General features: G+C 38.4%; 1 protein-coding gene across 5 annotated transcripts in view; it reads right to left on the bottom strand.

Moving 5' to 3' along the window:
• C3G (C3G guanyl-nucleotide exchange factor) overlaps positions 1-20,063 on the bottom strand; it is a 125,242-nt gene that overhangs the window by 49,546 nt on the left and 55,633 nt on the right. For all 5 annotated transcript variants that reach the window (XM_083144535.1, XM_083144533.1, XM_083144534.1 and 2 more), the window contains exons 2-3: positions 13,572-13,789; positions 9,024-9,163 (exon numbers count right to left, since the gene is read on the bottom strand). In XM_083144535.1, coding sequence (XP_083000661.1) covers positions 9,024-9,163; positions 13,572-13,789 — 358 coding nt within the window. The remainder of the gene's footprint in view (positions 1-9,023; positions 9,164-13,571; positions 13,790-20,063) is intronic.

Below are 20,063 nucleotides of genomic sequence, written 5' to 3'. Positions count from 1 at the left end.
ACTGGAGGCATCGTCGATCGTTCTCGCAGTAGTCGTTCGCGTTCGTCCACCCTAGCACAGGAACACTATGTCCAAATTCGTGCCTGGAGAAACCCCGAACGCACTGTTGCAGACCTCAGAAATGACAAGTTCAGAGCTACAGGTGTACACGTGACTCCACAAACATTCTTAATCGGCTCCATAATGCACGGTTGCATGCACGACATCCCTGGAGAGTGTCCCCGTTAACCATGACATGCCGTAGTGTGCGAAATCGGTGGGCTCAACAACACCACGACTGGGTGTTCTCTTTACTGATGAATGCCGCCTGTGTTTGCGACCTGATAATGGCCGAATACTGGCGAGAGTCAGGTAGCATTGCTCGAGCTCGGTATGTGGTGGAGCGGCATCAACAGGTGTGTTTTGGGGATGGTATCACCATGGGACATCGCACGCCACTGGTTGCTGTACAAGGGTCTATGAATGCTGTCACATATCGGGAGTGTATTTTGGGACATTTTGTTGCACCTTTTCATGCTGCTGTGGGAGATGCTTTCGTGTTGCAGGATGACAATGCTCGTTTTCACAGGGCGCAGATTGTAGGAGCGTTCATCAAAAATGCAGGTATCACTGGAATGGACTGGCCACCATGTTCCCCAGACATGAACCCCATCAAACATGTATGGAACAAGCTGAAAAGGGCTGTTCAGAAGCATGTACCACCTCCTTCAACACTGAATGACCTCCAACGAGTGGCAGAAGACAAGTGGAATAGGATGGACCAAGAGTTCATTGACTGCCTCGTCAATGGTATGACACGATGTGTGAATGACCCGAGACGTGTACAAGGAGGCGTTACTCGCTACTGAGATGGACCATGTGCTTTGCAGAGATCAGGTCATGTGCTGTCTCATTTTGTTCCATTTTCGCCATAATGGCATACTTTGTTTTTTCGTCTGTCACTTGACTGGGATTGTCATGTCGTTTCACTGTACTGTGGTCAAAGGTTTCCACAAATACTATCCATTTTTCATGACACCTATACCTTATTTTCTTTCTCTAATACCCGGTACTGTGGGTGTTTCCAAACTTTTTTTGGATGTGTGTAAATATAATGAACATCGAACCATGAAAAGGAACACCAATTTACAAGCTCACATAATTCTTGGTTTTAACCTTCAACATGTTCTGCTTATTGCTCTTAACCACTTGCCTGATTAACCCGAGTTAACTCGGAATTTGTTTTTGCTTTACATATTATTTACCCGAGTTATCTCGTTAAAATCGTGCAACTGCAGTGCACTTTTCTGCCTACCCGGACAGACTCGTTTGAGCTTTAAAAGGTGTTAATTCCCATTTTGGCCACTAGATGGAAGGTGTAGATAGCTTGCTGGCATCTACCGGATTCCCATGACACTACGTAGTTGTCACCTTTCCAGTGGTACTTGTGGTCGTTGTGTGAGTGTAGTGCCAAAACTTACAGAGCGTTTTTGTGTTGTGAATACATTCTGTTCATGTTTTAGTGTTTTCCATCGTGTGAAGAACGACAAGATGAGTGACAACAAGCTTAGACAACAGATAGAGGAGGAGGAGGAACTAGATGTGAGTGAAAGTGATACAACAGTGGACAGCTTGTGTACTGACGAGACAGATACAGATAGTTGTGGTGGTGTACAGTCGCCTTCCAAAATCTTTGCTTTGGTATATGATTTGTTGGGAAAGGGGTACTGTTTGACAATGGACAATTATTATAACTCACCACAACTTGCAGATCTGTTGATTTCTAAAAAGACTGATGTATTTGGAACTGAAACGCAGTAGGAAAGATCTACCACAGGCTCTAAGAACAGCCAAATTGAAGAAAGGTGAAGAAGTGGAGTTGCAATGCGGCGAAGTGACAGTCATCAAATAGAAAGATAAGAAGGATGTGACATTATTGTCAACCATCCATTCTGTTGAAATGATGACTGTAACACAACGTCACAAAGCAAAAATTAAACCACGAGTGGTGGTCGATTACAACAACAAAATGTGTGGTGTTCATCAGCATCTTGCTTCGTACGCCACACCAACGAAGCGTGGCAAAAAGTATTATAAAAAGATTTTCTTTCATCTGTTGGATCTGTCTCTTTGGAATTCAACATTAAAATGTGAAGACATTTTATTTTCCACAGTTTATATGCTATTTTGAAACATTTGTAGTACTTTCCATGTATGTACGAGTTAACTCGGGTTAATAATTATGGAGATCTTTTGAATAGTTTGGTAACCTTATTTGACCCCAAAAATAGAATTTTATTACTGTTCCTTAATTGCCGATATCGGTACATTATAAACACACAATAAAAAAAATGTGTAAAATATGGACCACTTTTGGGAAAATAATGTGTCAGGCAAGTGGTTAAGTAGTAGCACAAAATTGATTTTATAGAACTTCTGTACCTCAGACTGAGGAACAAAAATCTTTGTTTTTTTCAGACTTCTGAATATTTTGGTTGTAGGTTTTGGTTGTATATTGTATGCCTCCACCTAGGGCTGGCCAGTGATCAGAACGCTAATTTTATAAGTAGCTTCGCTACAACTACAGCTACTCTTCCAAATTGTAGCTTCGCTACAGCTACAACTACATTTACCAAAAAGTAGCTCGCTACGCTACTCTTGTTCGCTACTCGCTACTTTTGCGCTACTTCTGTATTAAAAACTTAAAACAAGTATATGGCTATTCAAAAGAAGCCCTAGTATGATAGTTGTACAGACGGGATCAAATGAAATGTACTTCCCTTTTCCTACCAACTCAGAAGTGAGTTGGAAACTCTTCATTGCTCCTGTATAGATAAGAAAGTGGGGGAGGGCAGTAGCAGACAAGGCCAGCACGCAAACTTCTTTCCAGCAAGCTTTATGTTGGAGTCTTGGCAGTTTGTGGAAGGTTTTGTGTTCCTATCACCCCGCCCTTCTCTCCCTGTCTCTCATTCTCCTTGTGTTTCTGTGTGTATGCGTGTGTGTGTGTGCGCGCGCGCGCCGACACCTGTTTCATTTTAAGTTTGACGTATTTCATTGCATTGACTAATTGCTGTTGTGACTGGGTATGAACCAGGTTATCAATGGAGACATAATGAAGGATCAAAAATACAAAAATTCATGGCATGAGTAGTTAGTTGGTAGTAGTATTGATTGATTGATTTACTTTATTTTACTTCGCGTTTAGTGCCTCTTGGCTTATTTGCGAAGATATGGATGAGTGATGAAATGATGAAATTGATGAATGGACATTCAAAAACAACCAAGCCCGACCAGGATTCGAACCCGGGACCCTTGGCATCGCAGCGCGATGTGCTAACCACTCGGCCACAGGGTTGGGCAGTTAGTAGTAGTAAAGGTAAGGTAAAGTTCGTCGTCCGTATAGAACCGTGCCATGAAGGCACATTTAGGGGATGTGGCAGTAGGGCATTGCATATTCTCGAGTTTGGCCATTTTGGAGGTCAATGATCAGCATCACGTTCCAGCGGTTTTTACTCCCCAGGGATAAATAAATATGTTTTACATTTCGCTTATGTGACTATTTTTTGGATATTGTCTTGGAAGTGTCTGTTAACATCCTAACGTGCAATTTTGTTTAAGGATAAAACTGGCTGAAGGCCGCGAGTGTTCCTGAGAAGTAATGAGCATATCACACAATGCGCAATAGTTTGGCTCGCATTTTTCAAAAATAATAATAATAATAATAATAATAATAAAAACAAAATATACAAATAAAATCTATGAATGCTTACGTCATTGTGACCATGGAGTGCATTTTGCACACTAACAAGGATCTGGCGTCTAGATATAAGGTCAGTATAATGGTCTGTGGGGTTTGGACTGTGTCCTATCCATCTACGTTTGTAGTTGTCCTTCCACAACTTTCATCTTAACACACCTTGCATTACCCAAAAGTGGAAGAAAAGCGAAAACAAAATCGGTTATTGTGTTCCTGCGTTTTTCAATTTAACACCATGACCGAAAATTAATGTTTCACTGATGTAATGCATCACTATAATCATGTGAATTATTTTCAGTCATCATCGTGTGCTTAATCATTCCTTAAATCATAGACTCTAACGCTGTTGTCCTTAGTGTAATTGATCTTATTGTGTGGAAGTTTTGAAGTAGGCAAAAGAATGGTGAGGAATAAATCTCAATTTATTGTTTGAAATTTAAAATATAATAGCTCATATTAACTGTTCTTAGTTCGATGTCAAAGAACGATTTTTCCTATACATTAAAAAGGATTCCGGCCTCCATGGTAGAGTGGTTAGCACAGTTTGCTTAATGACCGGCCTTGGCATTGTGTTCATTCGGTGTTCATTGTGAGTGTCGCTTCATTAATTTCATCATTTTGTCCACCATCCTCATCGTCGTGTTTAGCCAAAAGTGACACCAGAAGTGAATTAAAATAAAGCAAATCAATCAATCAATAGAACATAGGGTCCCTGGTTTCATAGAGCAGTATGCAAAGCACTCGGTCATGGAGGCCCTCAAAATTGAAATAATAATTGCAACAGAAAACCTGATATTAGAGTATTTTAAGAGTTAAGCATATTAAAAATTCACGTCAACCAACAACAATTTCACCTGTATTGTGTGATATATGGTTCTGCCCTAGCAATTGATTGATTGATTTGCTTTTATTTCACTTCGCTTTTTGTGCCACTTTTGGCTAATTTGCGAAGATGGGGAAGAGTGATGATATAATGAAATTGATGAATGGACACTCAGAAACATCCATGCCCAGGCCGGGATTCAAACCCGGGACACCTGGTCTTGTGTATGGGACCGGTGGTCATCCACCGTTGTGAGGAAATTGGAGAGCTACAAATGAGTAGCGTGACACGGTCACGGAAACCTACAACAACTGAAGACTTGTCTTGCTGACCACACGTCACCCCATAATTCCCACCTCGGCAAGTGGAAGTGAGGCCGGCAGTCGGTAGGTAGGATCTGGCCCTCACGGACTCTCTGTTGCGCCACGGGTTATTATTATTATCATCCTCTTCAAATAAAGCTTCATCGTTATATATTACCGTATTTCATCGCATAAGCATCGCACCCTGTTTTTCAATCCAAAGAGAGAGAAAGAGGCAGTGGGGGGAGGGGGGGTGGGAACACAAAATTCTTCCACAAACTGCCAAGACTCCAACAGAAAGCTTGCTGGAAACAAGTTTGCATGCTGGCCTTGTCTGCTACTGCCCTCTCCCACTTTCTTATCTATACAGGAGCAATGAAGAGTTTCCAACTCGCTTCTGAGTTGGTGGGAAAAGGGAAGTACGTTTCATTTGATTCCTTCTGTACGTACTGAAAAATAGATTCTGTTATTTATTACTATGATTCCCTTCATTCTATAATTTTTATAGCAGTGTTACTTCAGTTACATATTTTTAATAAAGTGTTTGAGAGTAAAGTACCTTTGTAAGTGGCATATCAATTCAAAAAGCTAGGTCTTACACGAATCCGTGATGTTCTTATTGTCATATCAAAAATATTTATGTGACATAGTTCCTTTTAAAATTAATTGGAAGAAATTAACTATAACGTGTTGCGCAAAATGGGAATAAGATAATAATGTGATATTTAGCCATTTAATCTTCTTAACTTAAACAGAATGTTATTTGGGGGATGGCGGATATTTGCTCAAACCTTGAGGATAGCTGGTGAATGCTTCTAATGGTATAAATGAGAAACAAGTGGAGCAATTTCTTTACGTAAGTTTTTCCATTGAAAATGCTTCCCCGACGACACAGTGAAAATTGTAATTGTCACCTTGTATTCAAAGGGTCTCAGGTGCGACACCCAGCGGAGGGTAGGCTACATGGTGGTTTGTATCAGTCTCGATCAGCTGATCTGTGCATAAAGTGGACTCAAAACAAATAGTAGGAAAGATGCCTAGTTGGGAGGATGGGCACCTCCTGCTCCTCCATTCCCCCACTCTGCTCATCATTCATCATTCTTCCTCGTTCTCACAATTAGTCAAAAGTGGCATAAAACGGTTATAGATAAGAAAATAACTAAATATACAATGCATCCTCATTGCCACGATTAGAAAAAGTTACAGAAAAGGGACGCAAAAGTAGGAAAAACCCATAAATTTGAAAACTGTATTAACAAAGAAAATTGTCATTTCTACAGGAAACTCAATAACTTGTACGTTCTTTTTACAATATGATAAAATATATTGAGTAAACTGATGTGTATATCCGAGTGTTCTAAACATATTGTTATTTTAAAATTTGCGAACAAACATTATGACCAGAATAATTGTAATTCCAGAAACACTATAGCTCTTGTAACAATAATTTCTTGCCGGTGTGATCCTATACACTGACAATGATCAATGCTGTTAACGTACTGAACCATTGATTGCTGGCACTATTGCTTTATCAGATTAGTAGGAAATGGATCCCTCGTTTTTGCACTGTAAGTTGAGTTTTACACAGTAAATATCGATATTTTGCTGTCTGTTATGTCATCGATATCCACAGGATTTGTTCCAGGGTTGGCTCAAACGGTGCATTTTTTTTCCTGGCGGTGTAGCAAATGAGGCATGATTCTCCCCAAAATAGCGATGCAGATAAAATAAATGGCTATTAGCTGGAATATATTCATGTATGCCAGTTACTTATATGGATATTAGAATTATTCTAATGCTAATAAAATAAATTACGCAGATATCTATAAGTTAAGATTTACTTTACCAGCATTTCCAAGAAGCATGTGGATATTAGAAATTTTGAAAAAAGGAACATAGTTTTTAAAGAGAATTAAGACTATTTTTAATGGATTGTATCATCCATTAACTGTATATTTCCAATAATTTAGTGAAGGTTCCGAGAACAACTTAATATTACAAAAACTGGCTGTTTACCGTCGATAGCATAGTGGTTAATGCAGCCATCTTATCATTAAAGGGACACAGTTCAATTCCTATGGAGAGGGGACAATTTCACTGCTTCGGAACTATATATACCCAGCTCCAAATAATATGTAATGTTGATTACAATTGACAATATCTGTAAGTGACATTCTTGAAAATCCATGACAGTTTCGAAAAGGTTATTTCTAACGTCACTTATTTACAAAATCAGATTAACCGCAACGGCGACTGAAAAGCAAGGAGGTAGGCGACGAGCGAGACTATTCCAATATAGCCTATATTCCTAAATATCACATGCAAATCTCTCTTTTGCGGACGAAAGTTCATTAAACTACCAGGTTATTTACTACTGGAGTCTTCACTGTTGAAAAACCGGCAATGAAACAGGAGAGAAATGTCGCTGTCTATTAATTATTAAAGGTGCAACATCAACGTAAAATATAACTGAACAGTCTGGCATCTTTAATCACCCGAAAGCCATCGGCAGGAATTTAGAATGATTGTACCCATATGGAATCTTACAACCTGCCACTCATGGAAACATATACAACACCTGCAAAGTAAAATGGTATTCACATGCCTGCCAGTTACATTATCTCCTCTTCTACATGGAATATCAATGCAAAATTGAAACCAGACAATTTTTTAATTTTAGTTCTTGCATTTATGATTCGCAAAAATTACATAACAGTAATTCCACTTAAGTTCAAACAGTACAGCCCTCGTGAATTTTGAGCTTTGAAAATGCATTAATTTTTTATAAATAATTTGAACATTTAAATTCCTGTACACATAGCAAACATAGGAACATGCTTTTAATGCCTGCAAGAAAGGATTTGACTTCCCTTGCACTTGCATCTGACATTTTGAAATCGAGAAGGGGGGGTTTTAGGTTCGAATCCTGGGCCACGCATGAGTGTGTTATTGTTGTTTTAGCATTATCTACTTAATCTAATCATTATTCATTCTCAATATCGCGATTAACTCAAGAAATAAAAATGTGACAAAAATTGAATAAAAATATAATTTTCCCTGGATGTCGACCAGACTAAATTGTGTAGGCTTATTATCAGCCTCGAAAATGTTATAACATCCCCACAACAATATCTCAAGATAATCAACATCATTCAGCAGCATAAAACTTCAAGACGTATTTTACGTAATACTTTTCTTTGTACAGGATGTCCCCTAAAATTTCTTTCTTTATTTTAATACGATAACAGGGAGTAATGCTACAGTATAAATTGAAATATTACAGTACTTCTCACTGGCAAGTTCTTTCACCTGCTGTTGAACCAGGGACCATTTAATTTCAAGGTGTTATCTGAAGGGCACCCAAAGGGAAGTTCAAAGGTCACTTGACTGCCCTACAAGAAAAAATTATGGCTTACTTTTCCCAAGAAGAATCTGGCGCCTGGTCCCACAGCCATTATAATCCTCTGTGGGGTTATGTGTTGTCCTTAAGTGTGCTGAATGCCCCTTTAACATCTTCAGCTTTTAGCAAAAATTTGGAGATTTTAAGAAAGTTTTATGGGTTTTAGTCTTGGTAGGGAGTTAGTTCATCTCCGATCGCCTATGTATGTATGTATGTGTGTGTGTGTACACTCACGCATGCCCCCTTTTTATATATATATAATATGTATGTAGGAAAATAGATTGTAAAAATTGGTTGGTGGATTTAAGAACTTGCCCCCCCACACCGAAATAAGTTCCGACGTCCCTGGTCAAAAGTATTGTATGTTCGTACAGGACAACGCATAGAGGTAACACACAGTTATAGATAATCATGATATTCAGAGCTTGAGATCGGAAATGTTAGCTGGGTGGATTTTTGGGCTCCTATGGTTTAAAATGGTGGCAATAGGGCAGCTGGGGGGATACTTTGGGCACTGATGCTACCAGAGAAACATGACAACATATCATGACAATGTACATGAACAACACCATATAGTACCAATGATTTGATAATTCAATGGTAAGTTAACAATGAAGTTCATGAAGAATAAAAATAATTCAGTATTACAAATGCTACTTCTGCTTGCAATTCCCACTCTTCACACTATAGGATGGTGTGTGTATGTAAAGAAAAATTAATTCTACAAAATAATTCTTCCACATAAATTTTCCATCCACTGACCTTTGTTCGTTTAGCATGTAGTTCTTTAGTAACATGTGTATGGATATCACAGTTTCCAAGACGATGGTCCCATTTCCTGGGACCATTTCCAATTTCTTCTTGTTCACCACATCATGGAAGTGTTTCAGGGCGAACTGAACCTGTAAGCAAAAATACAAACATAAACAGGAAATGTCGTTTCCAAACAAAGAGGTACTATTTATATTTTTTTCAATGACGGCAAGATTATATCTGTACCCTATTGGAACCAGCCATTATAAGCATATCAATGTAGTAGTTTATTGGTAAAATTGTAAATAATTTTACTGACCCAATGTAGCTATTAATAACATGTGATTTAGTTCAAAATTATGTCGTTTTTATGAATATAAACATGTGATTATGGCCTTGGGTCAGACTGGACACATCAATAGGGCAGTGGAATGTCATTAGTAGGGAACCCTGAATAAAATACTCAGCCTCCCTACAAAGAATAAAGTGTTGTTATTTTTTATTATTTGAACCCAAAATGTTACAGGTGACTTAAACATGGTTATGTTAACTGTGCACATTTGTCGGAATTTGTTCAACAACTTTGTAATCTGTTAAGGGACATTTGTTGAAATGTCACAACACAATTAGAATGAACATCTGTAGTTTTTTTTTATTATGTTAACTTCATCACCAATCACCAATCAAGTCATCATCTGTAACGAAACGTATGTGGGGTTTCAAATAGTATAATGGTTAAAGTTATGTTGAATTATGTATATCTTAACATGCTTTCTTTTTACATTTCAACTAGGAATAAGGAATAAGCTGATACTACTTTGAGCCAGTGGCGGAGCGTGACCTTTTCAACAGTGTAAGCCTATCATGATGAAGGTTATTTCCCGTTGTGCTTATTTTTGGGCTGACATGGTTAGTGATTTATCCACACACATCAAACCCCCCCCCCCCCATTTTTTCAGAACACGTCCCTGGAATTTTTCACCAAATTAAAAATTCTGGATAAATCTCTGGGATTGGTGTTTTCTTTGCTAGGCTGAGTATCTCCTACATTTCAACTGATAATTAAGTCAGTCTTATTCCTATCACAATGAGTAACGTAACGATAAAAAATATGCAAAGTTAGATAAAATGAATAATAATAATAATAATAATAATAATAATAATAATAAAGAAACGAAAACAGAAGGAAACAGAAAAGTGCAGAATACTTTTTACAACCGCATAACCAAGTATCAGCTTCGTACCCTGAATCACAAAATCGGCGCACTTTATTTTTCATTTCTGTTACTATGCCTGCTAGAGAAGGAAGGGGTGGGCCTACCTACATCCACAAGTTTCTTCTTGGCAGCAAAATCCTTGCTGGATAACGGTGTCTGCACCAAGTTCTCCACCCCACCGCACAATCACACTCGTTTTATTCCATAATGCACTTCACTATCACACAACAGCACAGGGCCAACAGTCCACTTTGAATAGATGGAATTCGCAATTCGCAGTGGACCTCGACAACAAGAACGGGGAAACAAAAAGAAACCAGATCCAAAATTGGTCACTGCTCAAAGCAGTGATCTTTCGGACTGTGAGGGGAATATCCCTTTCGGATATAAAAAAATCCCTCTCTTGCCTTAAAATTCCCTATATTTAATAAAAAAAAATTACAATATTAATTATAAAAGAAATGCTCACTAATTGTAAGGACATATCCAGAAATTTCTATCGAAGGACATGTAAGTGCTTTCTTAGGATACTGTAAAAGCAAATCTAGCACCTAAAAGATCATAAACAGGCTTCAAAGAGTTCGCTGTTCGAAGAGTGTTTGAATCACGGACTACGTAATTAATAATATTTTGTTCACATTTGACATGAGATTTGTAAAATTGATTCAATCTTCAGCTTTTATTAACATTTATTTATTTATTTATTTTTGCACTTTTTAGCTCAATTATTACCAGCTGAGTTCATACATAAACGGAAAACAGAGATCTTAATATTTCTGATGTTTATGCTCTCCTATAAGCTAAAAACAGAAACAAGAATTTAGCACATCAATGTGTATCTAGTTTTCCCGTATCCCGCTCATTTTTAAGGTTTCTCCTTTTTCCCCTTCCGGTTAGATTTTTGCTTCAGAATTCCCTGTTCCTGGAAAAAACCTCCTTGAAGCACCGCCGGCTCAAATTTCCTTTGCAGTCAACAATTCATACCCGACAACGCTGGAGCCCCTCCTTTTGCAGGACCTGTGTCTCGCTGGCGCGTATTCAGTGACGCCAACCCAAGCATAATGGTGCTAAATTTTGCACAAATTTAAAAAGTCGTTTGTCAGTTAGGGATATAAATAAAACAAGAGGGCCACTTTTCGTTGTGGTTGAATTTTCTCAAACTTTTCACGTATAACGTTGAACCCATGCCGTTGGTTGAACCGTTCGAATTTATATTTATATTTTTGTTATAAATTAATATTAATAATATGAAAATCACAGAACAATTTAGTTGTATGTAGCATAATTTCGGAGTTTAAACGACTCCAAGGATGTCCAGAAGGGGCAAGGCAAGGAGACACTTCCTGAAAAATGAATGTCAACCATTTTCACACATACAATTTCATTTCAGTCACATCAAATTGTTAATTATTGTAAGGGCGTTGCACAAAAAAGTTAACTTCAAATTGAATTAGTATATTTTGAGAAGGGAAATATACCTAGTTTACCCCAACCCCTGAAAAAAAATACTTTGCTTAATCCTCCCTGGTGGAAAGAAATACTGCGGACGTCCATGAACAACACTTTTTCTAAACATGGTGTTTGCAACGCTGCTGTAAGCCTGTGGCCATAGGTTTACACACCTAGGGTTTGGCCCGCTCTTCTCCCTATATTTCTTGCTCTTCTTCATCCAGATACGGTAGGCACTGCTCCTTCGCGGTCAGAAATTTGTAAGGCAACATTCAGACGGCTTACAACTTTCCGCAAGCAAAAGGCGGGAGTTTCCATGTGTCCCCTGGTGCTGAAGTGTTGCAATCTAACAAACAGGATGTCGAAGACTGGTATCGGGCCGAGTTGAACTTTGAAGTTTTTACTAATTTTGCCATATAATTACATACATTTTACTAGAACTAATAAAGTGTAAACCCGGCTTACATGAACGCTACGCGCCTGCTTTGAACCAATATCCATACTGATTCCCAGCGGTGCCAATACCAATGCTTGAAAATTGTAACGAAAATTGTTTAAAATATTAATTAATAATAGTGGGTGAGCATTCCACACCAATTATAAGTATCAATGTACCAAAGTTTTGCTTTAAAATATGTAAAAAAAATACATCAGATTATAAAAAATTCTGGTTATGTAATCACAACAAACTTTTTTAACATAATATTGGTGTAAAATCAATGGAAATTTCCAATTTTGCATAACTTTCAAAAATTCAAGGGTACAAGCAAATGTTTTCTCTATTTCAATCTTACGTATTACCAATTCTCACACATACACACTCAACTATATGAACAATATAAAGTGTCTGTGATTCCAATGTACCCAAATATTCTAATTAAATTAAATGGTATATATATATATATAATGAAGGGTAAGGGGAAAGAACAAGGAATGTCACAATACCAGTTTTTGTAGAGAAAGACATTTTAAAACTAATCTTTCCATGTTCTTTCCCAGTACCCCAAATATTCCATCGTCTCTTAAATGCACATTTCACATTTCATTCCAGTGGTTTTTGTACAGTTGTTTAGTACCAGTTCCAACCAACAGAATGAGCTGTAAACCTCAAAATCGAAAAAAATTGACATTTCTTTTTTTTTTTCCCTTACCCTTCATATATATATATTCAAAATATTTAATTTAAGGTGAGGAGTTTACATCTGCCCCTTTAGATACTCAAGACTCGAAATACATCTGCAAATACAAGTCTCAAATGTTACGGAATATGCTAATCAACTTCACGATTATCTTGAAATAATCTTCAGTCTGTCAGATAGATTGTTCTGCAAAGGACACTAACAAAGTAAACTTGGTTGACTGAAAGAATTATGTTTTATTTTTTCCACACAGTTTTCTCTTCCTTCCTCAATAAAAATAAAAGCTAAACTGAAAAATTTACCTCAAGGCATTTATAAATATGTATAAATTCAATGGGATTTGGACAAATAAAAGTTGCAATTTTTTACGTCTACAAGAAAAATTCACACGTAATTCCCGGAGCCAATAATTCACACACAATTACCAGAATTCAGAAAATTCCCCGTGAGTAGCCACCCTATAACTTTACTGTTTTAAACCTGCACCCGTGAAATTACTGAATGTTAAATTGCTCTAATTTTCTTCTATGAAATAACATCAGCATGTGAAAGACAAAAGCATTGCAAGAATAGGTGGACAAGTACTAAATGTAAGTACTCAGAGATTTTAAAACTTATGCATTAAATAGAATGGAATGGAGAACTTTACGAATTATCTTGATGATAATTTTTATATATGTACTTTTTCAGTTTTGAAAAAAAATCTTATTCCTATGACCTTGTAATAATAATACAAAGAAGGTCCTTCATACCTGCCGCACCAAGCCATCCAGGTCCTTGAGAGGCATCTTCTCTGTGCTGTCAGGAACATCCACCGAATTGGGCTTACTTCTCGACCTGGGAGAGTGGGGGGACTGGGACCTCTGGGACCCTGGGGACCGCATCTGGGATATGATCTCCAGGAAGTCTTCTTTGAAGGAACGAGCTCGCCGAGCCAACTTCCCTCCCCGAGGTTTTGGAGTCTCAGTATCTGCAACAAGGAAAAGCATGCATGAGGAAAGATTATAATTGCAACACATGCCTGGAGATTAGAAATATTTACTTACTTCTTTTTTTACCATCTGGTGAATTTAAGCACTGCGCAACCAAAAAGATAGTCAGAGAGAACCATTGGCACAGTGACTTATGAAGGGTACCTGGAACCTTTTCTTTCCATGGGACAAAACACTTACCATTAAGAACCCCATCAACTTAAATCTAAAATGCATTTAAACAGCAGAAAAGGACACTGATATCCGACAACACTAAATTCTGAATCGAACATAAAGCCCGCTATTTCAAAACTTCCACAGCGGTGTATCGGGATTTTAATTCGTTGTCCATGAGTCGAAGTGTTTCAATTCCGCGAACAACTCTGGGAGGGAGGAGGAGAGGAGGGGGTAATAACACGCACGGCTGGCTGTGACATCTAAGCAAGGCTAACTCTTACAAAATGCATGAAACGGACCAGGGAGGTCTTTTGAGGTAAATATCCATGTATATTCATATCCGTAGTCCGTTTTACAAAGACCTACGCTTTGTTGGACTTGAGCGTTTGAGTGTTCGACTCTCACGATCTTGCTACCGAACTTCTAACCGGTGTTAGTTTATGATTATCCCTTCATCACTATCAAGTAATTAATTTTCATTTTTAGCACCCCAGAACCCCTCCAGGGAACACCGCCTTAAAGTAGCACTGACCGTGCGGGCAGAGAGGTTTGTGTGCTTTGTTGAGGCTGAGAGCTATGCCAGCGGTAGAACCTACTGGCAGGGTCACCCATGCTGGACAGGTCTCAGAAGAGAAGCCAGACTAAGGTGTTCTACAACGTCCCATCTTTACCATATCCTATCCTAATATTCCTTCCTAGTCCCAAATACTGCTGCCTTGTAGTCATAGAGGGATCTATAAAGGCTAAGGGAAGAAAACCCTAAAAGAAAATTACCTGGTCCTCCAGGTTGGGGGTTGGCGTGAGGCTGACAACCTTATCCGGAAAAAATCAATCGTTCAGAAACCACAACTTGTGCCTCGGAAAGTGGATAAACATGATGACGGGCCAGCTAAACGGATAACGGACATGAATATGGCCACGTGGAATATAAAGACAATGCTAGCCTCAGGAAAGATGCAGGAGATAGCATAAGAAATAGAAAAAAATGGTATACAGATAGCAGCAGTACAGGAAATTAGATGGGTTGGAACGGGTAGAGTAGACAAAAAAGACTTCACAATGTTTTATGGTGGAACAGAACAAAGGACAGGGCAGAGAGGTACAGGCTTCATAATAACTAAGGAAGCAAGAAAAAGTATACTGCAGTTTGTGCCAGTATGTGATAGAATAAGCAAGCTCAGAGTTAAAGGATCATTCAGAAACATAACAATTATAACAGTGTATGCACCTACAGAAGACAAAGGTGATCAAGAGAAAGAAGAATTTTATGATAAGCTGGAGGAAACATTAGAAGAAACACCTAGATATGATTCAATTATTATCATGGGAGATTTTAATGCACAAATTGGCAAGGAGGATAGGAGAAAAGGAATAAGTGGAGTCTATACCTTACATAGAGAAAGCAATAATATTGGCAATCTACTCTATCAGTTTGCAATTAGAAACAAAATGATAATAAAAAGCATGTGTTTCCCACATAAAGATATACATTTGGGGACCTGGAGATCCCCAGATGGAACAACAACAAACCAAAACGACTATGTTTTGGTAGGTCACAGATATTCCTCCTCAGTCACAGATATTAGAAGTTGCAGAGGACCTAACTGTGACTCTGACCACTTTCTTTTGAAAGTAAAAGTTCGAGAGAGAATAAGAACAACACAACAGACAGAAAAACTAAAAAGAATAAAATGGAATATGCAGAAATGGAAAAAAGAAGAAATCAGACAAAGATACCAAGATGCAATAGCTCAAAAAACGCAAAGTTGGACAGCAGAGGAGAGGAGCTCAACCTGGGAGAAAATACAAGGAACTCTAAAAGAAGTAGCAGAAGAAATAATAGAAGATAAACAAGTAGGGGAAAAAATGTGGTTCGATGAGGATTGTGAGAAAGTAATAAAGGAAAAGAACGAAGCTAGACAAAAAATGATACAAAGAAAAACGAGAGGAAATGTCGAAAGGTATTGAGAAAAAAGGAATATAGCTAATAAAACATGCAAACAGAAAAAGAAGGAGATAATGAAGAAACAGCTGATGGAGATAGATGACTTGAGTAGACAAAATGAAACAAGAAAAGTATATACCGCAATCAAAAAAGTAAATAAAGGATACCAACCAAAGGAAATTGGCTATAAGGATAAAAACGGAGCAGTGATAGGAGATCAGCATAGAAAATTAGAGAGATGGGCAGAATATTATCAAGAACAACTAGGAAAAGAAGAGGAACTAGTGGGAACAACAGGAATAGATGGATACAATGAGGGAAGCATTGAAGACCCACCAACAATGGAGGAGATAGAAATAGCAATTAGAAAAGCGAAAAATAACAAAGCACCAGGAGAAGATGGTATAATAATAGAAATGCTAAAGATGTCAGGACTGACAATGAAAATTGAAATCCATAAACTCCAGGAACAGATCTGGAAAGAAGAACAAATGCCGGAAGGATGGAAAGTTGGAATAATATGCCCAATACACAAAAAAGGGGATCGAACGGAATGTAGTAACTATAGACCAATAATGCTGCTAAATGTGGTGTACAAAGTCCTTACCAGTATTATTAATGAAAGACTGAAGAAATATACTGAAGCTATAGTAGGAGAATTTCAATGTGGATTTAGACCAGGCAGGGGTACAACAGATCAATTATTCATTATACAACAGATAATTGAAAAACACTATTAATATGCAATAGACCTCCTAATTCTATTCATTGACTACAAAAGAGCATTTGATAGTATAAGGAGACCCGAACTGAGTAGAGCTATGCAAGAATTAAAAATCCCCATCAAGTTAATAAATTTAATAGAAATGACAATGAAACAGACCAGAGCAAAAGTGAAAATAGGGAATGAAACAAGTAGAGAATTTTCATATTACAGAGGAGTCAAACAAGGAGATGGACTGTCAACCACACTCTTCATTCTAGCATTACACGTGGCCGTTCAAAAGGTAGATAAGAGAGGATCAATTTCTACAAAGAGCACTCAAATATGTGCATATGCAGATGACATTGCAATAATAGCACGAACAGGAAACGATTTAAAGAAAACATACCAGAGATTAGAAGAAACTGCAAATAGGTTAGGACTACAAACAAATGTCAATAAAACAAAGTACATGATTGTTACCCAAAAACCTGACAAATATAGAGAGGAAAGAACAGAAATGAATGGGAAGGAATTTGAAAGAGTCAGGTCATTCCAATACTTAGGGCTGATCATAAATGAACAAAATAAAAAAGATAGCATGATAAAGGAAAGGATATACATGGGGAATAGAGCATATTATGCAAACATGCAATTATTAAAGAGCAAACTAATAAACAGGAATCTCAAAATTACCATATATAAAACGTTAATAAGACCTATAATAACATATGGTTCAGAGACATGGGTAATGAATAAGACATAAGAGGAAGCATTGCGCAGATTTGAGAGGAGGGTGATACGCAAAATATATGGACCGGTTAATGAAAATAATTTCTGGAGAATAAGAACTAATGAAGAAATTAACCATATACTAGGGAAAGAGGATATCGTGAGATTTATTAAATCACAAAGAATGCGGTGGCTGGGTCACGTACAGAGAATGGGAAAGGATAGAATGCAAAGGAAAGTGATGCAAGAAAAAATCTATTCAACAACAAGAAGACCAATGACAAGATGGCTAGATGGTGTCCTGGAAGATTTGCGTCACATGAAGGTGAAAAGATGGTGGGAGATTGCAGAGGACAGGAATAGATGGAGGTACATAGTTGAGGAGGCCAAAGCCCATGAGGAGCTGTAGCGCCATGTGGTAATATAAGGTAAGTCCAGGGTGTACTACATGGAAGAATGTATCTAAAAGGTTCACAGCTTACACCCTGGAGGAGGCGATGTAGAAAGCATAAAGGGAATTCCCCTTCATATCCCTCCAATACCATCCTGTGTTAGTGTGTGTGTCTATGGGCAGGCATGGCATACATGGGTATGGAGAGGAAGAGGGACAAGGAAAAGGGGTGCAGAGTTGCAACTCAAACGTTGCCAAATTTTTCAGGCCTTTTTATTACTATTGACTGCGAATTATTTTGGGGAGGGGTCAATCAATGTCCGACGTGAAGGAGCATGCGAGGTGATGGTATCTCCCCACCTAGCAAACTTTGCACAAAGCGCCCCACCCCCAGTTCTCATTGTCAACATGTTAAACCATAGGAGCATCCCCTCCCATCACTAGCCCCAAGGTTCAACCAAACAGCCCCCAACTAAACATTTCCACTTATAGCAAGCGCTTGGTGGGGTTAAACTGCTATCTACAGCCACATTGCAGGTCATTGACAAAAATAACTAACATCTGTGTCGCCAAGATTCTACGCATTCCAAGAATGCAATGAGAAGATCATCACTGGAGCTGCCTTCTTTATGCTAACAAGGAAGTGAAGTCAGCTTCTGCGACCACATTCTGGCAAGGAAATTTCCGACCATGCAACGCGACAAGTACAAGAATGATGTCACTCCAATTTTCCACTCAGCCGAAACAGACATCCTTAAGCGAAGTTACACCACCTGACCTTGAAGCATTAGGTTCATAAGAAACAACTAAGATTTTCACAAATGTGATTCTATGAATGTCTAGAAAATGTTACTTGTCATTGAACGATGACACTGCTGTCTATTGTACAGATCCCAATGCAGAGATAATATGGAAGGTTTTTGCAGCTGAAGTGTCTACCGTATTTCACCTTATAATCGTTGCACTCTAAAATTGGTTTGTAATCCTTCGATGCATAATTGTCACATTCGAGCGTCAAACAACGAAACCAATGATAGCAGTGCAGAATGTTCCGACACAGAAGATTAAATTTTGTTAAGTCCGTACTTCGCAACACTACTGTAGTAAATTTTCTCAAGTGACCCACCCCTTTTTATGTCTTACTTTCCCGTGGCATTTTCTGTTGTCTTGAATTTCTTCACTTCAAGTTGCAGTTTTTGAAGAGAGAGAAAATCCGTCTCTGACACATTTTCATTGCCTATTCATCCACTTTGATTGTGTCTTTCTGGTTTCTTTACAGGCTGCGAACAATAATTGTCTGTTGAAAGTTTTCCTACCTTTTTTAAGAATTCGGAACATTATGTTTCAATTGACGTTCCTCATCTTTAGCCCCAGTAGGTCAGGAACTAGCGGCGCACGAATTTGGGGCGGCAAAGTTGCTTTAAGAATCTGAGCGCTTCGTTTCGCTTCTATGGGCTTATCTTCGAAATACTTTATTCTTCTACGAGCGATTTGGAGTAAGCGTACAAGTGTCTTGCTTCTTAAGGCGAAGAGTGACAGTTTCGCAACAGGTATATTCTTTTCAATATTGTCGGAATTGGCACTGTTACTGCATAAAAATCCCGCTGTACAGTGAATTTCTCCCCATGTTGCAAGTTGGCGCATGCATTTCTTTCGAGTTGATTATTAAACTAGATACGTCGTTTGAAAAATATTGTTCAGAATTTTCAGAATCTCATGTATGCCTTATGGAGGAAAAAACGTAACAACTTCAAGTTACGGGTAATCGAATGAAAGTTTCGACTTTTCCGCCTGCCAATTAAATCTTCAACCTTTCCTCTTTTCGCTCATGTCTCTTTCTGTGTCATCCAAAATTATAGATCTCCAAGAGAACAAGTAAAAATAATAACCCTTTAAGGGCCATCCAGGACACAGACTCATCCTTGATCAACTCACCACAGGGAAAGGACGGTGGGGAGGAGCAGTTTAAGGTCCTCGCGTCTGGCTGGACGCAAGCTGTTCCTCCTGCTCTTAAGACAACTGTGATTGAAACCAAAGGGTAGTTTCGAGACATGAAACACCGCCACGCACTTTCGAATAAAAAATATCTACAGCCGTACCAATATAAGAAAGACCGTGGCCAACTGGCGAATTAAAGTGAACAGTCGTTTGTTTATTCCTGTCGTAGTCACTCGCTTGTGTCCGAGTGCCCCGCGTTGCCCTTTCTATAACTTCCCCCCCCCTTGCTTTGGTGTCAAAACTTCAACAACGTTAAATATTACGTTTCTGCTTTCTCTGTGAACGGGTTTGCCCCCTTCAATGAAGGCGACGATAAGAGCGAACCAA

The sequence above is a fragment of the Lepisma saccharinum genome, chromosome 23, assembly GCF_977018435.1.
Source record: "Lepisma saccharinum chromosome 23, izLepSacc3.1, whole genome shotgun sequence".
NCBI classification, from domain to species: domain Eukaryota; kingdom Metazoa; phylum Arthropoda; class Insecta; order Zygentoma; family Lepismatidae; genus Lepisma; species Lepisma saccharinum.
Note: the sequence above shows the minus strand (reverse complement) of the source record. Positions and strands in the feature narration are given on the sequence as shown.